General features: G+C 36.2%; 1 protein-coding gene across 1 annotated transcript in view; it reads right to left on the bottom strand.

The window, feature by feature from the left end:
• The window catches only part of ADAMTS6 (ADAM metallopeptidase with thrombospondin type 1 motif 6), a 221523-nt gene that overhangs the window by 64961 nt on the left and 135627 nt on the right, over nucleotides 1-20935 (bottom strand). The window contains 1 exon segment of the mRNA XM_014452423.2: nucleotides 5613-5715. Within this exon segment, the coding sequence (XP_014307909.1) occupies nucleotides 5613-5715 (103 nt within the window).

Genomic DNA, 20935 nt, shown 5'->3' with positions numbered 1-20935 from the left:
TAATTATTCTGATAAAATTTCTCTTTAAAATAAAGCTGACTACTTCTTATAAAGAAAATAAGGCAGAAAGATTGAAATGACACGCCTAAGGTAGACACAGGTTGCTGCAGAGTGAAGGTATGTGGAGTAAAAGAGAGAAGCCAACTGGGTGGTGAAGACAATAAGTGAGAGACAGAACATTCCATTAAAAGGAGATCACTGTTATAGTTGACTAGAGGCCCGGTGCACAAAATTTCGTGCATTGCGGGGAGGGTGTCCCTCAGCCCAGCTTGCACCCTCTGGCAGTCTGGGGACCCCTCACTCCTTACCGCCCACCTGCAGCAGAGGCGGGAGAGGCTACCGCCACCACCACTGCACTCACCAGCCGTGAGCCCAGCTGCTGGCTCAGCGGCACTCCCCCTGTGGACGCTCCTGCATTAAGCGTCTGCCCCTGGTGATCAGTGCATGTCATAGTGACAGGTCATTCTGCCACTTGGTCGATTTGCATATTAGGGTTTTATTATATAGGATAGTTGTTGTGCAAGAAGGCTCAATATATTCACACACCCTATTTTTTCAAGAGAAGATGAAAACCTAGATTTTTAAAATATAACTTGTTCTTGGCAACTCATTCAACATTTTCAAAAATACTGTGAAGGTTAAAACACATATGTAAGTAAAAACTGTTCTTGAACCACCAGTTTACAACCACTGGCCCAAGTTCATGTTTTCTCCCATTTTCTTTATCTGTAGGCTATAAAACTCCTATAGGACTTATAAGGTTATTATTAAGCTTAGGGTAATGATATATTTTGCTGTCCTGAGCACAGAAATAATAAGTAATCAATAAAATAATTTCTTTCTGAACTGATAATCAAGGTATTTATAATCTATTTTTGTAAGATTCTCATGAATAAAATTGCTCTAAATTTCCATGAATATTACTGGGATTGTTTTCATTACTACCCACTATTGTTCTTTCCCCATTTATTATTGTAATGTTTTGAAAGTTAATGGAGCTTTTTATGTAATGGGCTTTTTAAAAAGAACACTAGCCTTTTATTTACTCAATTTTAATACTATATTAATTATGTAACATAGTATTTGATAGGCAAGACATGTAATTACTATGGTTGTATTCATAGAAATAAATTTCCTCCTTTTTCACTGCTCAAGATGTATTTAGCTCTCTCTGTTACAATGAGTTTTCAGAAGAGGTACTGCTATTATTTCAAGAAGGGATTTAGGATGATTCTCTAAATGGAAGGTCACATTACCAATTACCTTCATTTAAAGCTTATTATGAATTTAGTGTTAATTCATTCCACTCAATTACCTAGATACTAATTATTAAATCCTCCTACAATAAGATAAAACAATACCAAATGTATATGAACTTAATAAAAGTGATTCAAAATACATGAAACAAAAAGTTATAAAAAAGAAAGTAAAGTCATATAATAGTTCAAGATTTTAACACACTTCTCTCAGTAATTGATAGAAGAGCAAGAGCAGAAAAAATTAAAAATATTTGCATAACACTAGCCAACTTGACCTCATGGATATCCATAGAACACTACTATATCCAACAACTGCAGAAAACACATCCTTTTCAAGTATAAAGAGAATATTCACCAACATGGAGAATAAGCTGTATCATAAAACAAATTTCAATTAATTTTAAGAATTTAAATCATACAGAGTATTCTCTAAGCACATTAGAATTAAACTACAAATTAATAACAAAAAATCTAGAATATATAAAATATTTTGAAATTCCACCAAAAAACTCTAGAACTGATCAATGAATTCAATAAAGTAGCAGGATACAAGAAGAAATAAAAATGACAGTTATAAATAACCTAAATAACCCATGGGTAAACAAGAAATCACAATGTAAATAGGATAATAATTTGAAATGAAGGAAATAAAAACACATCAACTTTGGGGAATGCAATAGAGCAAAATAAACCCATAATTAAAAGAAAAAAGACAGTAATAGAGAAAAGTGCTACAGCCAAGTCGATTCTCTAAAAGATAATTAAAATTGATAAACCTCAAGTAAGACTGATCAAGTAAAAGAGAGAAATACATATTATAAATATCAGGAATCAAAGAGCATACATCACTCCAGATCCTACAGATATTAAACAGAATAATAACAGAATGTTATGATCAATTTTCTATCAATGAATTGGACAACTGGGTGTAACTTATCAATAAACTTATCAAAGACACAAATTTGAAAACTCACATAAGAATTAAAAATTCTGAATAATTCTTTTATCTGTTAAAGGAGCTGAATTTGTAATAATTTTTTGTACAAAGAAAATACCAAACATACATGCTTTTACTATTTTTCCAAGGAAAAAATAATACCAATGTTACAAACTCTTTCAAAATAAATAAGAATTCTATTTCAGGAAGCCAGAGTAACTCTGATACCAAAACTTGTCGAAGACATAACAAAAATAAAACTTAGAAATCAGTTTCCCTTATGAACATAGACACAAATATACTTAATAAAATATTAGCTATTAAATTTAATAACATATAAAAAATAGTAAATCATTACCACATAGGGTTTATCCTGGGAATAAAAGGTTGGTTTGACATTATAAAATCTGTCAAGTAATTTATCATATTAACAGAATAAAGAAGAAAATCACATATAATCTCTACATGCACAAATTGTATTGAAGGGCCAAGCCAGTGCATTAAGACAAGAAAATGAAATAAAAGGCAAAAAGATTGAAATAGACCGTCTCTATTCCAAATAACATGACTATTTAGCAAGAAAATCCTAAATAACAGAACACAAAATTAATATATAAAAATTAATTTTATTTTTATACACTAGAGTTAATAATTAAAAATGAAATTTTTAAAACTTTCATTTACAATAGTGTCAAAACACATAAATTACTCAGAAATAGGTTTAACAAAAGATGTGCAAGACCTTATACCTAAAACTACAAAACATAGCTAGAGACATTAAAAAAGACACAAATACATAGAGATATATACTATGTTCATAAATTGGAAAATTCAATATTTGAATTTGTCAGTTCTCCCTGTATTGATCTACAGATTCAACATGATAACGAGCATAAGCCCAGCATGTTTTTCTGTAGAAATTAACAACAAATTTTGTAATTTATATGGAAATGCAAAGCATTTAGAATATCCAAATAACTCTTTTAAAAAAGATCAAAGTTGGCGGAACTTATGCTACCTGTGTCCAAGACTATACAATTACAATAATTAAGTCAGTGTGGTACTAATATGGAGTTGACAAATAGATTGATGAAACAAAATAGAGTACATAAATATACTACAAATACACACCATATCCCTAAATTGTTTTAGATTGTACATCTAAATTTAAAGATAAAAAACCTGGCTCTTAGAAGAAAAGATTAAAAAATACCATCTAGAGTTGAAGTAGACAAAGATTTCTGAAACAGGACACAGAACACAATAACCATAAAAGAAAAAAATTGAAAAATTAGAATTCATCAAAATTAAAATCCTATACTCATCTAAAATACCATTTAAAAAGTAACAGGAGAGCCACAGACTGTGAGAAAATATTCGTAAAACTTATCTGATAAATGACTACCACTAGAGAATCTATAATAACAAAAGTGCAATATGCTAATTAGACTGGATAGCCAAATGACCTTCCGGATGTCCTTCCGGATGAAGACGGGGCCGTGAGGGCCGAGCCCCTTGCACGAATTTTGTGCATCAAGCCTCTAGTGAAAAGATAAAATACCAATTTGAAAATAGGCAAGAAATGTGGACACTTAACAAAAGAAGATACATAAATGGTCAATAAGCACATGAAAATGTGCTCAACATAATCAATAATCAGAAATGCAAATTAAAGCCCTAGCGGGTTTGGTTCAGTGGATAGAGCATCGTCCTGCGGACTGAAGGGTCCCGGGTTCGATTCTGGCCAAGGGCACATGCCCAGGTTATGGGCTCAATCCCTAGTAGGGGGTGTGTGGGAGGCAGCCAATCAATAGTTCTCTCTTATCATTGATGTTTCTATCTCTCTCTCTCCCCTTTCCTCTCTGAAATCAATAAAAATAGATTTAAAAAAAAGAAATGCAAATTAAAGCTACAGTAAAATATCATTATACACCCACCAGGAGAAGACTGAAAACACCAAATGTTGGCAAGGATATGGAACAAACAGAACTGACACATTGTTGGTGGGAGTTGTGATATGGTACAATAACTTTGGAAAAATATCTGGCAGTTTTTTTTTAAATTAAACTCATACCTACCCTATTATTCAACAATTCTACTCCTAAGTATTTACCCAAGAGAAATGAAAACATATGCCCACAAAAAGATGAGTATGCAAATAATCACAGCAGCTGATTCATAACAACTGTAACTAGAAACACCCCAGGTGTCCATCAGTCACAGAATGGAAAAGCGAACTGATTATAATACTGCTTAGCAATAAAAAGGAATGAACTGCTTGTACATGCAATAATGCAGATGGATTTCAAAAACATTGGGCTTAAAGAAGCCTTGCACAAAAGAGAAAATATGACATAATTTCATTTATATGATGTTCTGGAATAGGCAAAACTAATCTATGGTAAAAAAAAAAAATCATAACAGTAGTTGCCTCTTAGAACAAACAGGTAGAGGCAGCTATGGCCTGGGAAGGACTATGGAGGTAATGGTAATGTTCTATATCTCAGTAGAGTTTTACAGGTACATGCATTTGTTAAAACTCAGGGAAAGGACAGTTAAGATTTGTGCATTTCATTGTACATAATCTAACCTCAAAAGAAAAAAGTAAACAGTACTGAACTGGGGTTGATGTATGCATGCTTAATTACTTACAGGAAAGTATATTAATGACTACAACTTACTTTGAAATGCATTTTAAAAAAAGCATAGATTGATGAATGGACAGAGATGACTAGACATGTAATGAAAAATATATACCGAAATGTTAATGGTAGAATCTTGGTGGTGGATAAAAACATCACTGTAAAATTATTTCAATATTGTTCTATGTTGAAATTTTTTCAAAAATGTTAAAACAAGCAAAAATTTTGAATGTGCATTCAATCTTTCCAAGAGAAAATTTTAACAAAACTTAGTTTGTATTTTGGGAGTGTAAGCAAACTTTTTGTGCTTACTGAACAACTGGTGTTTGATACATGCCCAAATTAAAGAGCAAAAATGTTTCCCAACACTAAAAAAGAATTTTAAAAATCTATGGTAAGATCCTTAGCCTTTTCTCAAGAAAGAACACATTTTCCTGGCCTCTTTGAGTTGATTTATATTGTTATAATTTGTTTTTAGGGTGATAGCTCTAAATACTTCGTGATTATAAATGATTATAATGTAATGTCCACATACCTCAAGAAGTCAAGAACTCAAAGAAATGATTTCTGATCATTTGTACTAACATAAAGTTCATTACAGGGAAACTAAAACATGAGACCTTATAGTATTATAAGTATTTTCCTGCTTTGATTTACAAACACTAATTTTTACTAGTATGTGTAGAAATGTGTGTGTCTTTGTATTATTTATATACTCTTTCATGTTTGCAAAGCTCTCAAGCATGATGAATGCTCTGCCAGGTTATACATTACCTCCAGTAAAGGGTTTCCAGTTATAATAATTTCCACGGAAAGGCATATTGTCAAAGTCTGCACACTGTTTCTCTCGAAAATCTCGGGCCCCCAAAGGACATGGCTAAAATAAAATAAAATCATAAATGGTACGATTGTTGAAAAATTCCAAAACCAAGGGACAGCGTCCCTAAAATTAAAATTGCCTGAACTCCATCACATTAGCTCACTGCCTTACTCTCTGGAACATGCTCTACTCTTACAACCAGTATTCAGACTGAAGTGTCTGAATTGTAATCTTAGCCACAGAAGAAATAACTGAAGTCATTTAAACAAAGTGAAGCGTTAGACAGTTTCCATATAACTTTACACTCAGATGCATGTCATAGTCCACTTTGCAATCGATCCATCAGATATCTCCTTATAAGCACAAATAAAAACCAGGAGAAGAAATCAAAACACAAAATCTTTTTGGTAGCAGTGTTTGAGGTCCAGTTGCCACAGCTACTCCCAGCTCTTTATTTTAAGGAATCAAGAGGCAGATTTGTAACATGACATTCAGCACTATTAATTGTGGTTTGGATCCCGACTACTATAGCTGTTTACTGTCTAGCTCTGACAAAAACCGTATTTTAAGACATGGGATGAAATGGACAAAATGCTAGGCCTCAAGTATAAACACCTTCCAATTCAAGGAATGTGGACTTATTAGGATTTACATTTCAACTTTAACATCACAGAAAATAAAATACTAATTTGGTTCAAAACATGTACATGTGTTGAGTGGGAGACAGAGAAGGATGTTGGGAAGGTGAAGAGAGAATTATTTGTTTTTGAAATTTGGAATGCTTCTTCTACCTGGATTTTTTTTACAGAGGAAAATCTTGCCAATCTAGGTAGGTCCAGATGCCGAATACCACAGGGCCATCCTAAATTCAATACTTAAGTTCATAAAGAATTAAAAGTATAACATCTCACAGTGTTTGAACAATATGACCTAATTTGATGTATCTTTTAGAGTTCTGCAGCTGTTGCACCTAAAACTTGAAGCTACTGATCGAGAAACACTCACTTTAAATATGGAAGAATGGAGCAAGTCATTAGATAAAATTATTAATTGTGAGTAAATAATGAGTATGTTACAGACACTCTCAGATATCATTTTCAGGCTTTTTTACCACCTTCCATGGGATCTCTACATTTACTGTATTTTATACAGTTTTCTGATGTCAGTCCCTTGAAGCATGTGCAAAAATAATAGACCACAATGTGCAAATATTTGCATGGTCACCATTACTTTCTATATACTATGGTTCAAATTACTAGCATATCAAGTCCAAAGCCTCAGATTCTGGAAATAGTGAGAGCAGGTCTACATTCTGTTATGGGCCCAGAATTTAAAATATTTTTCTGCACATTCAAATATGATACTGCAATGCCAAACCTAATGATTCTGCTTGCCAAATTGCCATTTTTACCTGTCTTTTCAAAAAAATGCAAACTAAGTATGAACCGTAGGCTACATAGTGCATCACACTGGAAAGATATGCTTCTGCTGTCTTGCTTCATAGTGTGCTACCGCTTTCCTTTCCTAGCCATTTCCAGGGAACCTCACACAAGGACTGGGGTTGTCAGTGGCCTTGCCATGCAGCAAGGCTGGTTTTTAAGCAAATATTATCAATTTTTAAAAATACAAATAATTTTAACTATAGGTACAAGTTTTCACATAAAACTTAAGTATTTGTAAAGCACCAACTACCTAAAAGTTCTCACAGCTTTCAAACGAGTTGGAGAAACAAGATACAAATAGACAAACCACAGCACTGTTGCAGGCAGTACTTATAGGACGACATGATGCAGGTGCTGTATGAAGGCAAACGATCAATGTGTCATGTGACTAATCATAGGGAAACTTTTCCTCTGGAAGCAAACCTTGAGTGTATTATAATTATAATAAAAGTATTATGAAAACTTAATCTTTGTAACATTATAAGATATTGTAGGAATTGAGCTGGTTAAGCAAAAGGACTTTCGGGGTAGGGGGGGGCGGATTATTAAGAATAAAGCCAAGTAAAGCCATGGGGACAGGAAGGGAAAGGTCATATGTTGGGAATTAGTTGGAAAAAGGCCATCCTAGATGAAACAAACTGTATGGAAGCACAGAGCAGATAACATTTCATAGAAAAGCACTGGTACATAAAAAAGCCTCAAATTAACAAACTAAGGTATCGTGAAGGCCATTCACTTAAGAACAAAAATCCTGTTCCTAATTATCTTGTAGTGTGACTCCTAGCTAGAAGAGAAAGGGTCCAATAGGAGGATATTGCTGTTTCATGAAGCACTTGGATAATATGTTGTAAAAGTTCTGATCCACTCTTTTCCTGGAATAATCACTCCAAATGTCAGCATGATAAAAATATTAACAATGACAACAGCGACTTAGCATTGAGTGAGTACCTATTCTGGGGCACACTGTTCAGAGGTCTCAAGATCTATTATCTGTTGAATCTCTGTCTACACTCTTATGAGGTGGTTGTCCTTAATAATCCCATTTTACAACAGAGTACTGAGTACAGAAAGGTTTGCTTAGTAACAGCTTCAGGATGCAAGGACACCTCCCTCATCTGAGTGGCCTCCTCTGGACACTGTCTAAATGCTACAGTAACAGTGTGAGGCTTTAGCTGTTAAGATACACAAAGACCTAACAGGAGTAACTTGGACTATGGACCTAGTCTTGTCATTTCCAGCTGTAAGTTTCTTATCTTCTCCAAGCTACTTTTTTTTTCTCATTTATAGAATAAGAGGGCCAATTCTTATAAAATAAGAATTTTGGAGTAAGACTAGCCTGGATTCAATTCTAACTTCGTCATTTGTTTAATTCATGGCCTTGAGCAATGTAATTCATTTTCCAACCCTCATCTATAAACTAGTATTTATCTCCTAGTTGAAGATTCATGTAAAATGTCTAGCTCTGTACTTGGCACATGGTAGCTCTGAATAACTATTGGCAGCAGTGCTGGTTTTGGGTCAGGCATCCATAGACTATCCCTCATTGTTCCTGCTCTGCTCTATATATCAGGGGAACACACTCTGCAAGCTCCATATCCCAGGCTTCTGTGCCAGCTGACTTCTGGTTAGGTGCAGGCAATGAAAGGCACACGTGGGAGAAGCCAGGGCATTTCTCTCATTTCCTCTCTACCTCAGAAAGCATCTTAGGCAGGCGCAGAATCCTTCTGCGGCTCTAACTTCAGGAAACAAAAGCCCCACACCTCTACCCCATGCTATGCTTCCAGCTTCTGGACTCTGATAAAACTACCTCCTTCCTGGATCTTTCTGGTAGGAGTGGTGGCATCTTCCTGCTGACCCTGATCTATGGGCTTGCAAGCCTCTTCAATTGCCAAGTAACCAAGTATGTGCACTAAATTCCCTCTATTTGAATATTCAGAATGACCTATATTATTATGGTTGGATCTTTACTGACACATACAACAATCAATAATGATGAAGAAGGAAGAGGAGGAAATTGGTAGGTTGAATACAGGTATATTTCCATAGTTTATTGGTTAAGGGTATAGAGGTTGGCAAACTTTCTCTGCAAAGAGCAACATAGTAAATATATGTTGATTTTTGTGTTCCATACAGTATTGGTTGTCACTATTCAACTGTGCCATTATAATGTGAAAGAAGCCATAAACATATATGTAAATGGCCATGGCTGTGTTCCAATAAAGTTTATTTACAAAAAGAGGTGAGGGACCAAATTTGGCCAAGGAAATAGATTTTGCCAACCCCTGCTTTAGGTGCTAACAGAATAGATACAATCTGTCTGGCAACATTTTGCAGAAGAACCAAACTTGATTATTAATTTTTGAGTCAATGCCAAATCATACATTTTTAAGAATTGATTTTAGAAGTAATATGATCTAATTTGTACACGCTGCTTAAATGTCCTCTATAATTATCCCCAAAGTGGTCACACAATCTGAATAAGCATCTACAGAAATATCAAGTACTTTTCAGACAGCTACAATTCTTATCAGGTTCTTCCTTACATTCAGCCAAAATCTGTCTTGCTCTTTTCTTCTGGATCCACACTGAGCAAATCTAACCCCTAACTGAAAGGTATCTAGACCTTAATGGATTTCCTAAGGGCACATCATAACTCATCATTAGCCCTCTTAAAACAAGCACCAAGAACTGGCCTTTGTTTTGTTCAGCAAATGTATATAAAATGCTTACTATGTGTCACATATGATCTAGGCTCTGGATATGAGGCAATAAACAAAACAGATTAGGTCCCTGCTTTCATGGAGCTCATTGTAATGGAGTGAGAAAGAAGAAAAACAAAGCAGGTTAAGGAGACTGATAGTGAGGTGGAGGGAAGTTTTAAATAGTATAGTCAGAGAAATTCTCTCGGATAAGGTGGCATTGGAGCAGAGTTAAAAGACACTAAGGGAGTGATTTATGTACACATCTGTGAAAAGAGTGCTCCGGGGAAACAGGAAATGCAAAGGCCCCGAGGCAAGAGTGTGTTTGGGATGTTCATCGAGGAGAATGGAAGATGGAAGGGTCTAGGGCAGCGGTTCTCAACCTGTGGGTCGAGACCGCTTTGGGGGTCGAATGACCCTTTCACAGGGGTCACCTAAGACCATCGGAAAACACATATATAATTACATATTGTTTTGTGATTAATCACTATGCTTTAATTATGTTCAATTTGTAACAATGAAATTGGGGGTCACCACAACATGAGGAACTGTATTAAAGGGTCGAGGCATTAGGAAGGTTGAGAACCACTGGTCTAGGGAACGGTAGTAGACTTGGGGACTTGATCTCATGCTTTCTGGTTCTAGAATATATCCAGCTAGTGTTCTGTTCTCCTGATTTCAATGTTTCCTTCACTGAATGCTCTGAATTTGTGTTGATTAGAAATAAGCTCAGTAGGAATTGTACATGCTGGTTCCAAAGAAAGTGATCAAAGAAGAGTTCATTTCTTAAGAAAAAATTACATAAAATATATTTTTTTAGTTTTTGTTTAAAAAGAATAGAGATTTTAAGGAGTAATGCTTTTTAAATTACTTAGGGATTATAAGTGCTGACACTATGCAGAAATCCTAACAGAGAACAATGGGCATAAGCAACAAATTCTTTCTGTGAAGCCTGACAGGTTTTCAGGCTCCTAGTGTTCACACTAATCAGCATCCTCTCCTTTTTAAAAGCGACCAGCAGGGCCCCGCATAAATCCAGAGAGCAAAGCTGCAGGTCTCAGCAACTTTTGATCTTAGCATTTTCAAAGAAATTTTTAAAATATTATCACTTTTATCCCCATTTCTCAGAAATCTATGTTAAGTTAGCACATTCTGCAGACTATCTTATGTTTCCAATTTTATTGATAGTTTAAAAGCATCTCCTTTTGACTTAATACTATTTTATTGGTAGATAAATCTAAAAAAGAGTAATTCATTGGGGGCATAAAAGTTGCTATAGAAAGAAATCTTAGCTTCTGCTGACAACCTTTACAGGGGTATTTCTACGACTGGGGTTCTAATCATGGTTTTGTCCTGAAGAATAGGGTGACCTTGGCAAGTCCAGAAATCCATGTGCGCCTTCTTTGTTTTCATTTGCAAAACATACCCCCAAAGCCCATACCTTTAAGAGAAATACAACCCAAAATATTTTGCAAATGAGGAAAATGGTGAAAATCCTGTACTTTGCCTTATGGGTAATAAAGAGTGAGAAGCAGGCTGAGAATGAAAACTTTTTCCCTTTCCCTCCCCTCTCCTCTTCCTAAAGGAGACAGGCAGGGGGAAGATACCAGGATTCCTATGACTCAGGGAAAATTGCAAAATAAGCAATATTGGCATTTTGTTCTTCTACATTCTTTATGTCTTTCTCACCTTCTGCCCCTTTTTTCCTTTCTCGCTTTCACATCAAATGCAGTTTTACTTCTCCACTATTATACTAGAACAACCTTCTACACTCCCCAAATTTAATTATCTTCTTCCTCTCCAGGATAGCAACATATTCTTAGCCAGTAATACCCCATTGGTTGGGGAAGCATGAGTGGAGTCTGGATTCCAACCCTTGCTTTGTTGAGCAAGCCATGCACCTGACATAGGACTAGGCATCTTTTTCTAAATTACACAGGAAAAAAAATGCCACGTGGGTTTAAAAAGGCCTTTCTTCCACACCCTCTCTTACAAGTTGCCAACAAAATTCCAGATTTCCTAGCTTTCAGGTACTGCCTGATTATCTCATTAAAGTAATACATGAGGGCGTTTCCAATGTTAAATTTTGAGTTCAATGCAAATAGTGAATCATTGCAACCCCAGTTTTGATCCAACCTTCTTATCTCTTGTCCCCCATATAATTTCTGGGTTGTTTTTTTGGGTTTTTTTTTTTTTTTTTTGTAGTTTCACTTTTCATTTACTTTTAAAGAAAAACAAAAGCCTGATAAACCTGCATGGTCCAAACTTGAATCTAGCTGACATATTTGATACGATAATCTTCTATGCAAGTTTTCAAAATTAAAGTTAGTTCTAATGTACCTTGCAGAGACCACATTTAATTAAAATGCCATCTATCCATAACATAACCCTTTCCCCTAAGCCTATAAATATGTTAAGAAACAAACTTTCACTTGGTGGTTTTTTGAACATCTCTTTTAAGAACAATAAACAAACAAGCTCTCTTTTGTGTATAATCTAGTACTTATTTTCAAAATTTGATGCACACCATGAAATTTATACTTAAAGAAGAGTAATGACACTGGTCCTGTTATTTCTTTACACATATAATAGTATATTATGTACAATATTTATAAGGATAAAGTGGCTGATACTAATTTGTTTTCTGATTATAACTTGGAACACAGTTACAAACTGTTAGTTATAACTAATGGATCAACTCTGTACTTTGGCACCACACCTCTCCCTGGGGGGAAGGTTGGTAGTTTCAGGGTGCTCTCAGCTCTCTGATTGTGATGCAGGGTAAGGTTAGACCAGTGATGGCGAACCTATGACACGTGTGTCAGAGGTGACACGCAAACTCATTTTTTTGGTTGATTTTTCTTTGTTAAATGGCATTTAAATATCTAATCTAATAAAAGACAAAAAGGGTAATTAACCGTACCTCCGCTACGCTTCCCATTGGATAATCAGGGCAATATGCAAATTAACTGCCAACAAAGATGGCGGCTAATTTGCATACTGCAGGCAGGGCGGGACAGCGCCATCCTGCCAGCCCCACTGCCATCCAGGCCTGCTATCTGCGACCCAGGTGGCAGGTGGCCCATATGGGACCCGACCCAGGGCTGGCGGGGGAACCGCAGTGATCCGCCACCGATCACACCCACAAACAGCCCTCCCGCGGGGATCTGGGGCTGGCGGGCACTAACGCACCGATCTGCAACCAGCCACAACCAAAAACGGCCCTCCCGCGGGGATCCGGGGCTGGCGGGTGCTAATGCACCGATCTGCCACCGGCCACGCCCACAAACGGCCCTCCCGCGGGGATCCCGGGTTGGCAGGTGCTAATGCACTGGTCCACCACCGGCCACGCCCACAAACGGCCCTCCCACGGGGATCCCGGGTTGGCGGGCGCTAAGCACCAATCTGCCACCGGCCACACCCACAAACGGCCCTCCAGCAGGGACCCAGGACTGGCAGGCGCTAAGCACCAATCCGCCACCGGTCACACCCACAAACGGCCCTCCCACAGGGATCCCAGGCTTGGGGGCACTAAGCACTGATCTGCCACCGGCCATGCCCACAAATGGCCCTCCCATGGGGATCCCGGGTTGGCGGGTGCTAATGCACCGATCTGCCACCGGCCACACCCACAAACCCACAAACGGCCCTCCCGCGGGGATCTGAGGCTGGCGGGTGCTAATGCACCGATCCTCCACAGGCCATGCCAAACAAGGTGCCTGTGTAAACTGTGCAACGCATGCCCTTAACGAAATTCAGGAGGTATTCACATTGCATGGAATGAAATGTTCACATTTCAAAATTCCGGACTATCCTTTATTAACGAATGCAAATACATGTGATCAATTGTATGAGCAACAAAGGGCAGAGGTTTTGATAAATTCTCTGAATGATGAACAGTTGGCAGCCTTTAAGACTATAACTTCAGCCATGGAAGATCAAACTGTACACCCCAAATGCTTTTTCTTAGGTGGTCCAGGTGGTAGTGGAAATACATATCTGTATAAAGTTTTAACACAGTATATTAGAGGTCATGGTGGTACTGTTTTACCCACAGCACCTACAGGAATTGCTGCAAATTTACTTCTTGGTGGAAGAACCTTTCATTCCCAATATAAATTACCAATTCCATTAAATGAAACTTCAATTTCTAGACTTGATATAAAGAGTGAAGTTGCTAAAATCATTAAAAAGGCCCAACTTCTTATTATTGATGAATGCACCATGGCATCCAGTCATGCTATAAACGCCATAGATAGATTACTAAGAGAAATTATGAATTTGAATGTTGCATTTGGTGGGAAAGTTCTCCTTCTCGGAGGGGATTTTCAACAATGTCTCACTATTGTACCGCATGCTATGCTATCGGCCATAGTACAAACGAGTTTAAAGTACTGCAATGTTTGGGGATGTTTCAGAAAGTTGTCTCTTACAACAAATATGAGATCAGAGGATTCTGCTTATAGTGAATGGGTTAGTAAAACTTGGGCATGGCAAACTTGATAGCAGTTTTCATTTAGGAATGGATAGCTGATCGATGTTTCTCTATGATTTGTAACGGATCTATTATTGAAGCCACCTTTGGAAATAGTGTATCTATAGATAATATTAAAAAAAATATCTAAACGTGCAATTCTTTGTCCAAAAAATGAGCATGTTAAAAACTTAAATGAAGAAATTTGGATATACTTGATGGAGAGTGTCACACATATTTGAGTGATGATTCCATTGACTCAACAGATGATGCTGAAAAGGAAAATTTTCCCATCAAATTTCTCAATAATAGTATTACTCCTTCGGGAATGCTGTGTCATAAATTAAAATTGAAAGCGGGTGCAATCATCATGCTATTGAGAAATCCCAATAGTAAATGGGGTCTTTGTAATGGTACCAGATTTATTATCAAAAGATTACGACCTATCATTATCGAAGCTGAAGTATTAACCGGATCTGCAGAGGGAGAGGTTGTTCTGATTCCAAGAATTGATTTGTCCCCATCTAACACTGGTCTCCCATTTAAATTAATTCGATGACAGTTTCCTGTGATGCCAGCATTTGCAATGACTATTAATAAATCACAAGGACAAACTCTAGACAGAGTAGGAATATTCCTACCCGAACCCGTTTTCGCACATGGTCAATTATATGTTGCTTTCTCTCGAGTTCGAAGAGTGTGTGATGTTAAAGTTAAAGTTGTAAATACTTTATCCCAAGGGAAATTAGTCAAGCACTCTGAAAGTATTTTTACTCTTAATGTGGTATACAGGGAGATATTAGAATAAGTTTAATCACTTTATCAGTCATTATTTGCATCAGTGTTGTTTTTATATCATGAGTTTGTTGTTGTTATATCATTTTATTATTGTTTATTTATTAATAAAATTATGTATTATTTTCATATACATTGTACTCATTTCCTTTTATCTCTCACACTTTTATTATAGAGAAAGGGCAAATATCAATATTAAAATATTTCCTCTAATTAATTCCCTTTAATTAGATATTTAATTAAATATTTCCTCTAATTAATTCCCTTTCAATGTGCACGAATTTCAATGCGCACTGGGCCACTAGTATAAAATAAATATCAAAAATATAAATCTTTGTTTTACTATGGTTGCAAATATCAAAAAATTTCTATATGTGACACGGCACCAGAGTTAAGTTAGGGTTTTTCAAAATGCTGACACGCCGAGCTCAAAAGGTTCGCCATCACTGGGTTAGACCGTCAGTGCTAGGAGAGCCCTAGAACAGTACTCAGAAATTCTACCTTACTGAATCCCTTCCATGGGACTAGCCTGTTCCTTCTTGAAAAAAGACGTGTCCTTCTTCTTTATAAAAGTGATTTGAGGATTTAATGCATGAAAGTAATTTTTCATCTATAGCACATAAATGTAAATAATACTTAATGTGTACTCTGTATTGAATACACATTAAGTATTAGGAGTAGCGCCAGATAGCTTGCAAGTGTTCCTTCTTTTAATTCTCAAACAGCCCTGCAAGCTTGATATAATCACACTCCATCCATATAGGAGTTCCCCAAAGTTTCCTGACGTTAGGTGTCATGCCAAGGTCAAACAGCAACAAGTACTACAGTCAGGATTTAAGCTTAAGTCAATGGGAATACAAAGTCCATTCTTTTTCACTACAATCCTACCTCTAAATAAAGGCTATGCTTTTTCTGTGTACCACAACCAAGGCAATCATACCACTTCATGACCTTAAGCAATGGACTGAAGAGGAAAACAATTGCAGAATAACATACCTTTTAGCACAGCTTCACTGAGAAGAAACCCAGGTACCCTACAATCTATGCTTAAATTCTAGAACAGACCACAGATGACCTGGAAAACTCACTTTGATTCTTTAATTTTTTATAGTTTTGATGCATAAAATAAAGGAGGGAAGTGAAATGCTTAAGATGCATGAATAATATAACTTTCTATCTCAGCCAAAGTGAAACTTGAGTTTTTACCAGAAGTTCTATCCTAGTCACATTATCAGCAGATGCATAAAGACAAATAATACCAAACAGGACAAACACAAGGATTTTCTTGGTTTGGGAAATACCGAAGAAACACTGGGAAATTCTTTTAAAAAATGTAGAAAAGTCCTTTTCATAGTAATAGTTCTTCTTTAGGTTTTGATATAAAATTTGGCTTATAAACTTAACATAGCCATCTTTTTCCTTCTTACAAAAAAAATCAAGTTATCAAATAAGGTATTCACAGCACCTATAAATTCTATTGAAAATAGTTATACTATGTACACCCAATGGTTACCCTGTTAGAACATTTTGCATGATAGTTTTAAGTCATTAGAATGAAAAATTGCTCAGGATGGCAGAAATGCCTGATTAATAGTGAAAATTTTGTATGCCAGTAAAAAGGAGATTTCATACAGAAATAATAAAAAATAAATTTTTGAGCCAATACCTTTCAACAGATAATGCACAGATCTAGAGGCTTTATTTCTGTTAGTTAGTTCCTACCTTTACACATTTATAGAAACTGTCAGGACCTTATCAATCATTTATCTCTATGTCCAAAGAGGGGAACTATGTCCTTAACCAATGAATTCTTAGCATCAGTACATCCATTAAATTCTGCTCTACAAACCCAAGTTCCACATGGCCATGCCTATGAGATTAGCTTATGATCTCAAATATTCTATTATATTTATGGTTTAATGGTAAGACCAAATTTCATCCAATTCTCCTATGTGTCTTTAATAAATGTTCCTAGTTTCTCAGTAGTTTTAAGATGAAAAGCATATTCATTTGTTTCTGCCATAGCTATTGTCTTTACCTTCTAGTCTGTCCTGGAGACAAACCGTCACGTCGCCGTGGTCGGCAAACCGCGGCTTGCAAGCCACATGCGGCTCTTTGGCCCCTTCAGTGTGGCTCTTCCACAAAATACCACGTGCGGGCGCGCACGTACAGTGCGATTGAAACTTCGTGGCCCATGCGCAGAAGTCGGTATTTTGTGGAAGAGCCACACTGAAGGGGCCAAAGAGCCGCATGTGGCTCGCGAGCTGCAGTTTGCCGACCACTGGATGTGGATGTCAAAGAAAGAGTCCTTGTTTAGATTCTTTTGAAGGATTTTGAGCATGACCAGTGCTGTTGCCCATCTAATAGACCCTGCTACAGATAATCAGCCTCAGTCTCGTGTGTGAATAGTTTGGCCTCTAGATTGGTTATGTTGCTGTTGAGAGTGGTCAGGCCAATGTTGCAGCTGGATACCCTTTTCTGATCTATTTTAGCATGGAGATATTTGTCTTTACATGTTGCCTGTTCTATCTCTGTGGATCTCTCTCTTCGAAACTGGGGTAAGTGGGACAAGAACTAATGGTAACACTCGCTATTCTCTTCCTACCATTCCAATACCTTTCTAATGTCTGTGGTGAGAATAAAATTAGGGAGAACGTGTGGCTATCTTTTTATGCTTGCCACTTTGTTTGGTCTACATTCCTTCTAGGTTATAATTTCTCTGTAATCTAGGCAAACAGAGTACTGTTAACTTTATGTGATTCAATCTGATTTACCATAGTGCAGGGATCCACATAGGAGGAGTATTAAATCTTCAAAATAGTAAAGTGTTGCCATGTGGATATAGCTCCTTTTGTCACAGCTACTAGACATTATGAATTCTAGAACTGATAGTGTTTGCATCTTTACTTGAGTCACTGGGAAACTCAGAGCAAAATTTGTGAACCACTTTGAGTAAGTGGAAGGATCTTTTGGTACACATTTAAGGTATTGGCCTTAGCTTTAAATTATTTTCCTTTCCCTGTGATTTTCTAATTTATTCTATTTTTCAGTTGTGATTTTAATGAAGTTAACTCAACTCCAGTATATGTGCTGCTGAAGTAAGCACAAGCTAACTCAACTCTAATCAGAGAGTTAGAACTAATAATAATAATTATTATGTGTAAAAATATGAGAACTAAGCAGTAATCTATAATACCAGCTGGTTAATCACAGAAAGGAGAAGATCAAGACTGCTGTACTGTATTGGAAACTGTAAGCTATGTGGAATGGGTTGCAAGATCTTAAAAGAAATGCAAATAGGATGGATCAAATACATGAGGGCATAAATGAGAAAGCACTGGGCAGGCCTCAAAGATTCAGGGCACTAAATAAAGAGCCATGGAGGTCCTACCGCTTGACCGCCTGACATCATCTCATCCTGGACACTAATTTGAAAATGCTTCCACGATGACTTGAATTCATCCTTTATATCACCTCTCTTTAAATCTCAAGAAAAGATCTTGGATCACAAATGACGGAGCCCAAAATGTTTATGCATTGTTTTCCATTTCTCGGCTGTCAAATTGATTTTAACTAATTGGAAAGTCTTCTCTCAGATCTTATTCATGGAGCCACTAAATATAATGTGCATAGCATTAAACTGTGTAAAACATGCACTAAGGCAGGCTGATCTGATAAAAGACAAATATACTCTGTTGAATCCCTTAAATTAGAGTAGCTTCTAACAGACATCGAGGCACTACAGAATAAAAGAACATTTAAGGCATTATACCTTTAGAAAAAAGTACAAAGGTTAACTTACAGGACACAAACATAAAAGCCCTATAATTCTATAGAAACACCATTCTATGTTAGCTGGAAAATACTGAAGTCTTGCTTGCATTATTTAATCTTAACTCTGATCAATCACCCTTCTGGTTTATTATTAAATTATCTGTCCTATACTGTAGTCTATAAAATAGAAAGTTTAACAACAGATTTTTAAAATTATAAGTTTCTGCTCTAATAGGATACACACATTTCTGAAAAATCTCTTTCTGCAAAATTGCAAATTAAAAATATCAAGCCTAAAGGGAAAATAGCATTAGGGGCAGACTAAAGACAAACCACCAACAATAAGAATTCTAAGAAAATATTAGCATAATTTTAAAAATACATGGCAGATTCCTAGCAAAGAAATGCTAGAGTAAACATAGGATTTTATCTTATTTAAAAGGTGAAAAAGTTAATAAGGAAGGGTTGAGCTTGCTAGGTTGTAAGGACAAGAGGCCAATGGACAAAAAACAGGCAGAAACAACAATAAGGACTTAAACCACAGAGCATGTGACCAACTGAGCCAAAAGATGAATGCGGGATGAACAATCATCATGTCCAGCACAAATTTCCTCTAACTATATCAATGTAATTTGACTTCAGCTGGTGTATTGCTTAGTGGCACAAAATATGGAACAAAATAATTCAATCATTTATGAGTTAATTTATGTTGCAGAAACAAGGCTGTAATAGACAGATTATACCAAAACTTTAAATTATCAAAGTGTTTCTAGATTATGTTGAAAAAATTGAAATTAAAAGTGTCTTACCAAGCCAAGTCACTACTGAGGAGAATTGTCAATATGGGGTGAAAATATGGGTAAAATAATAGGTTTGATAGATACTAAGTGCTCAATAAATGTTAGTAGCAGCTACTACTATTACTTCTGTTGCTACTATCTCTACCAATACAGTAGTCCCCCTTTTCTCTGATTTCAGTTACCCAAGATCAACCACAGTCTGAAAATATTAAATGGAAAATTCCAGAAGTAAACCATTCATAAGTTTTAAATAGCATTTAAATTCCCTTTAAATTTAAATTCTGTTCTGAGTAATGTAATGAAATCTCACATACTCCCAACTCCATCCCTTTGTCCAGCATATCATCTCGCACCATCACAAGAAGAAAGGTGAGTACAGGACAATAAGATACTTTGAGAAAGCGATAATATTTATATGACTTTTATTGTAGTATATTGTTTTAACTATTCTTAGTTATTGTTGCTACTCTCTTACTGTGCTTAATTTATAAGTTAAACTTTATTATAGGTATGTATGTATGGGAGTGGGTGGAAGTATATATAGGGTTTGGTACAATATGGGGTCTCAGGTATCCCCTGGTGTCTTAGAATGTATCCTGCTCAGATAAGGAGGCACTACTGCAAAGACAGAAATTTAAAGAGCTCTGACATAGACACCTGTGGCATAACCAATATCTATTACTCTTTACTTTCTTGCTAACAGAGTTCTGATTTTTGCTCAGGAATCTACCTCTCAGGGAATGTGACCTTAACCCAATTAGAGGCATATCTGGATTAGACTAAACCAATTATAGTAATCTCATTCCTTTTGCCCATGACTGGTTTAAGAGTAGGCATGTGGCCTCATAACCAATAAAACATGAAGAAAGTTAGCTAAGAGAGCAGGGGAGGAGCTTTGGGGTTATGACAAGAACATTTTCAGTTGAAATATGGGGGCAAAAACCTGACAGTAGCAATTTTAGGAGAAAATGAGAAGAGGAATTAGATATAGTAAGTATAGACAACATTTTTGAGGAATTTTGTTACAAAGGAAGATAAGACGTGGGAAAATAACTGGCTGGCTTTTTGTTTTTTCAAGACAGGAGAAATAACAATAGGTTTGTATGCTTATGGAAAAATCTAGAAGACAAGACGTTGAAAAACTATCTACATAATTATGGCATAACCAAGAATTAAAATAGATATAGGGTTAGAGAGTGAAGATAGCAGGTAACGGTCTGATGACATGAAAGTAAAAGCTGTGGTTTGTGTTTTTTGGTTAAATTTATCTTATTGGTTTTTTTGTTTTTTTAA

This window comes from Myotis lucifugus, unplaced genomic scaffold (assembly GCF_000147115.1).
Source record: "Myotis lucifugus unplaced genomic scaffold, Myoluc2.0 scaffold_0, whole genome shotgun sequence".
In the NCBI taxonomy this organism is placed as follows: domain Eukaryota; kingdom Metazoa; phylum Chordata; class Mammalia; order Chiroptera; family Vespertilionidae; genus Myotis; species Myotis lucifugus.
This window is presented reverse-complemented; position numbering and strand designations above follow the sequence as displayed.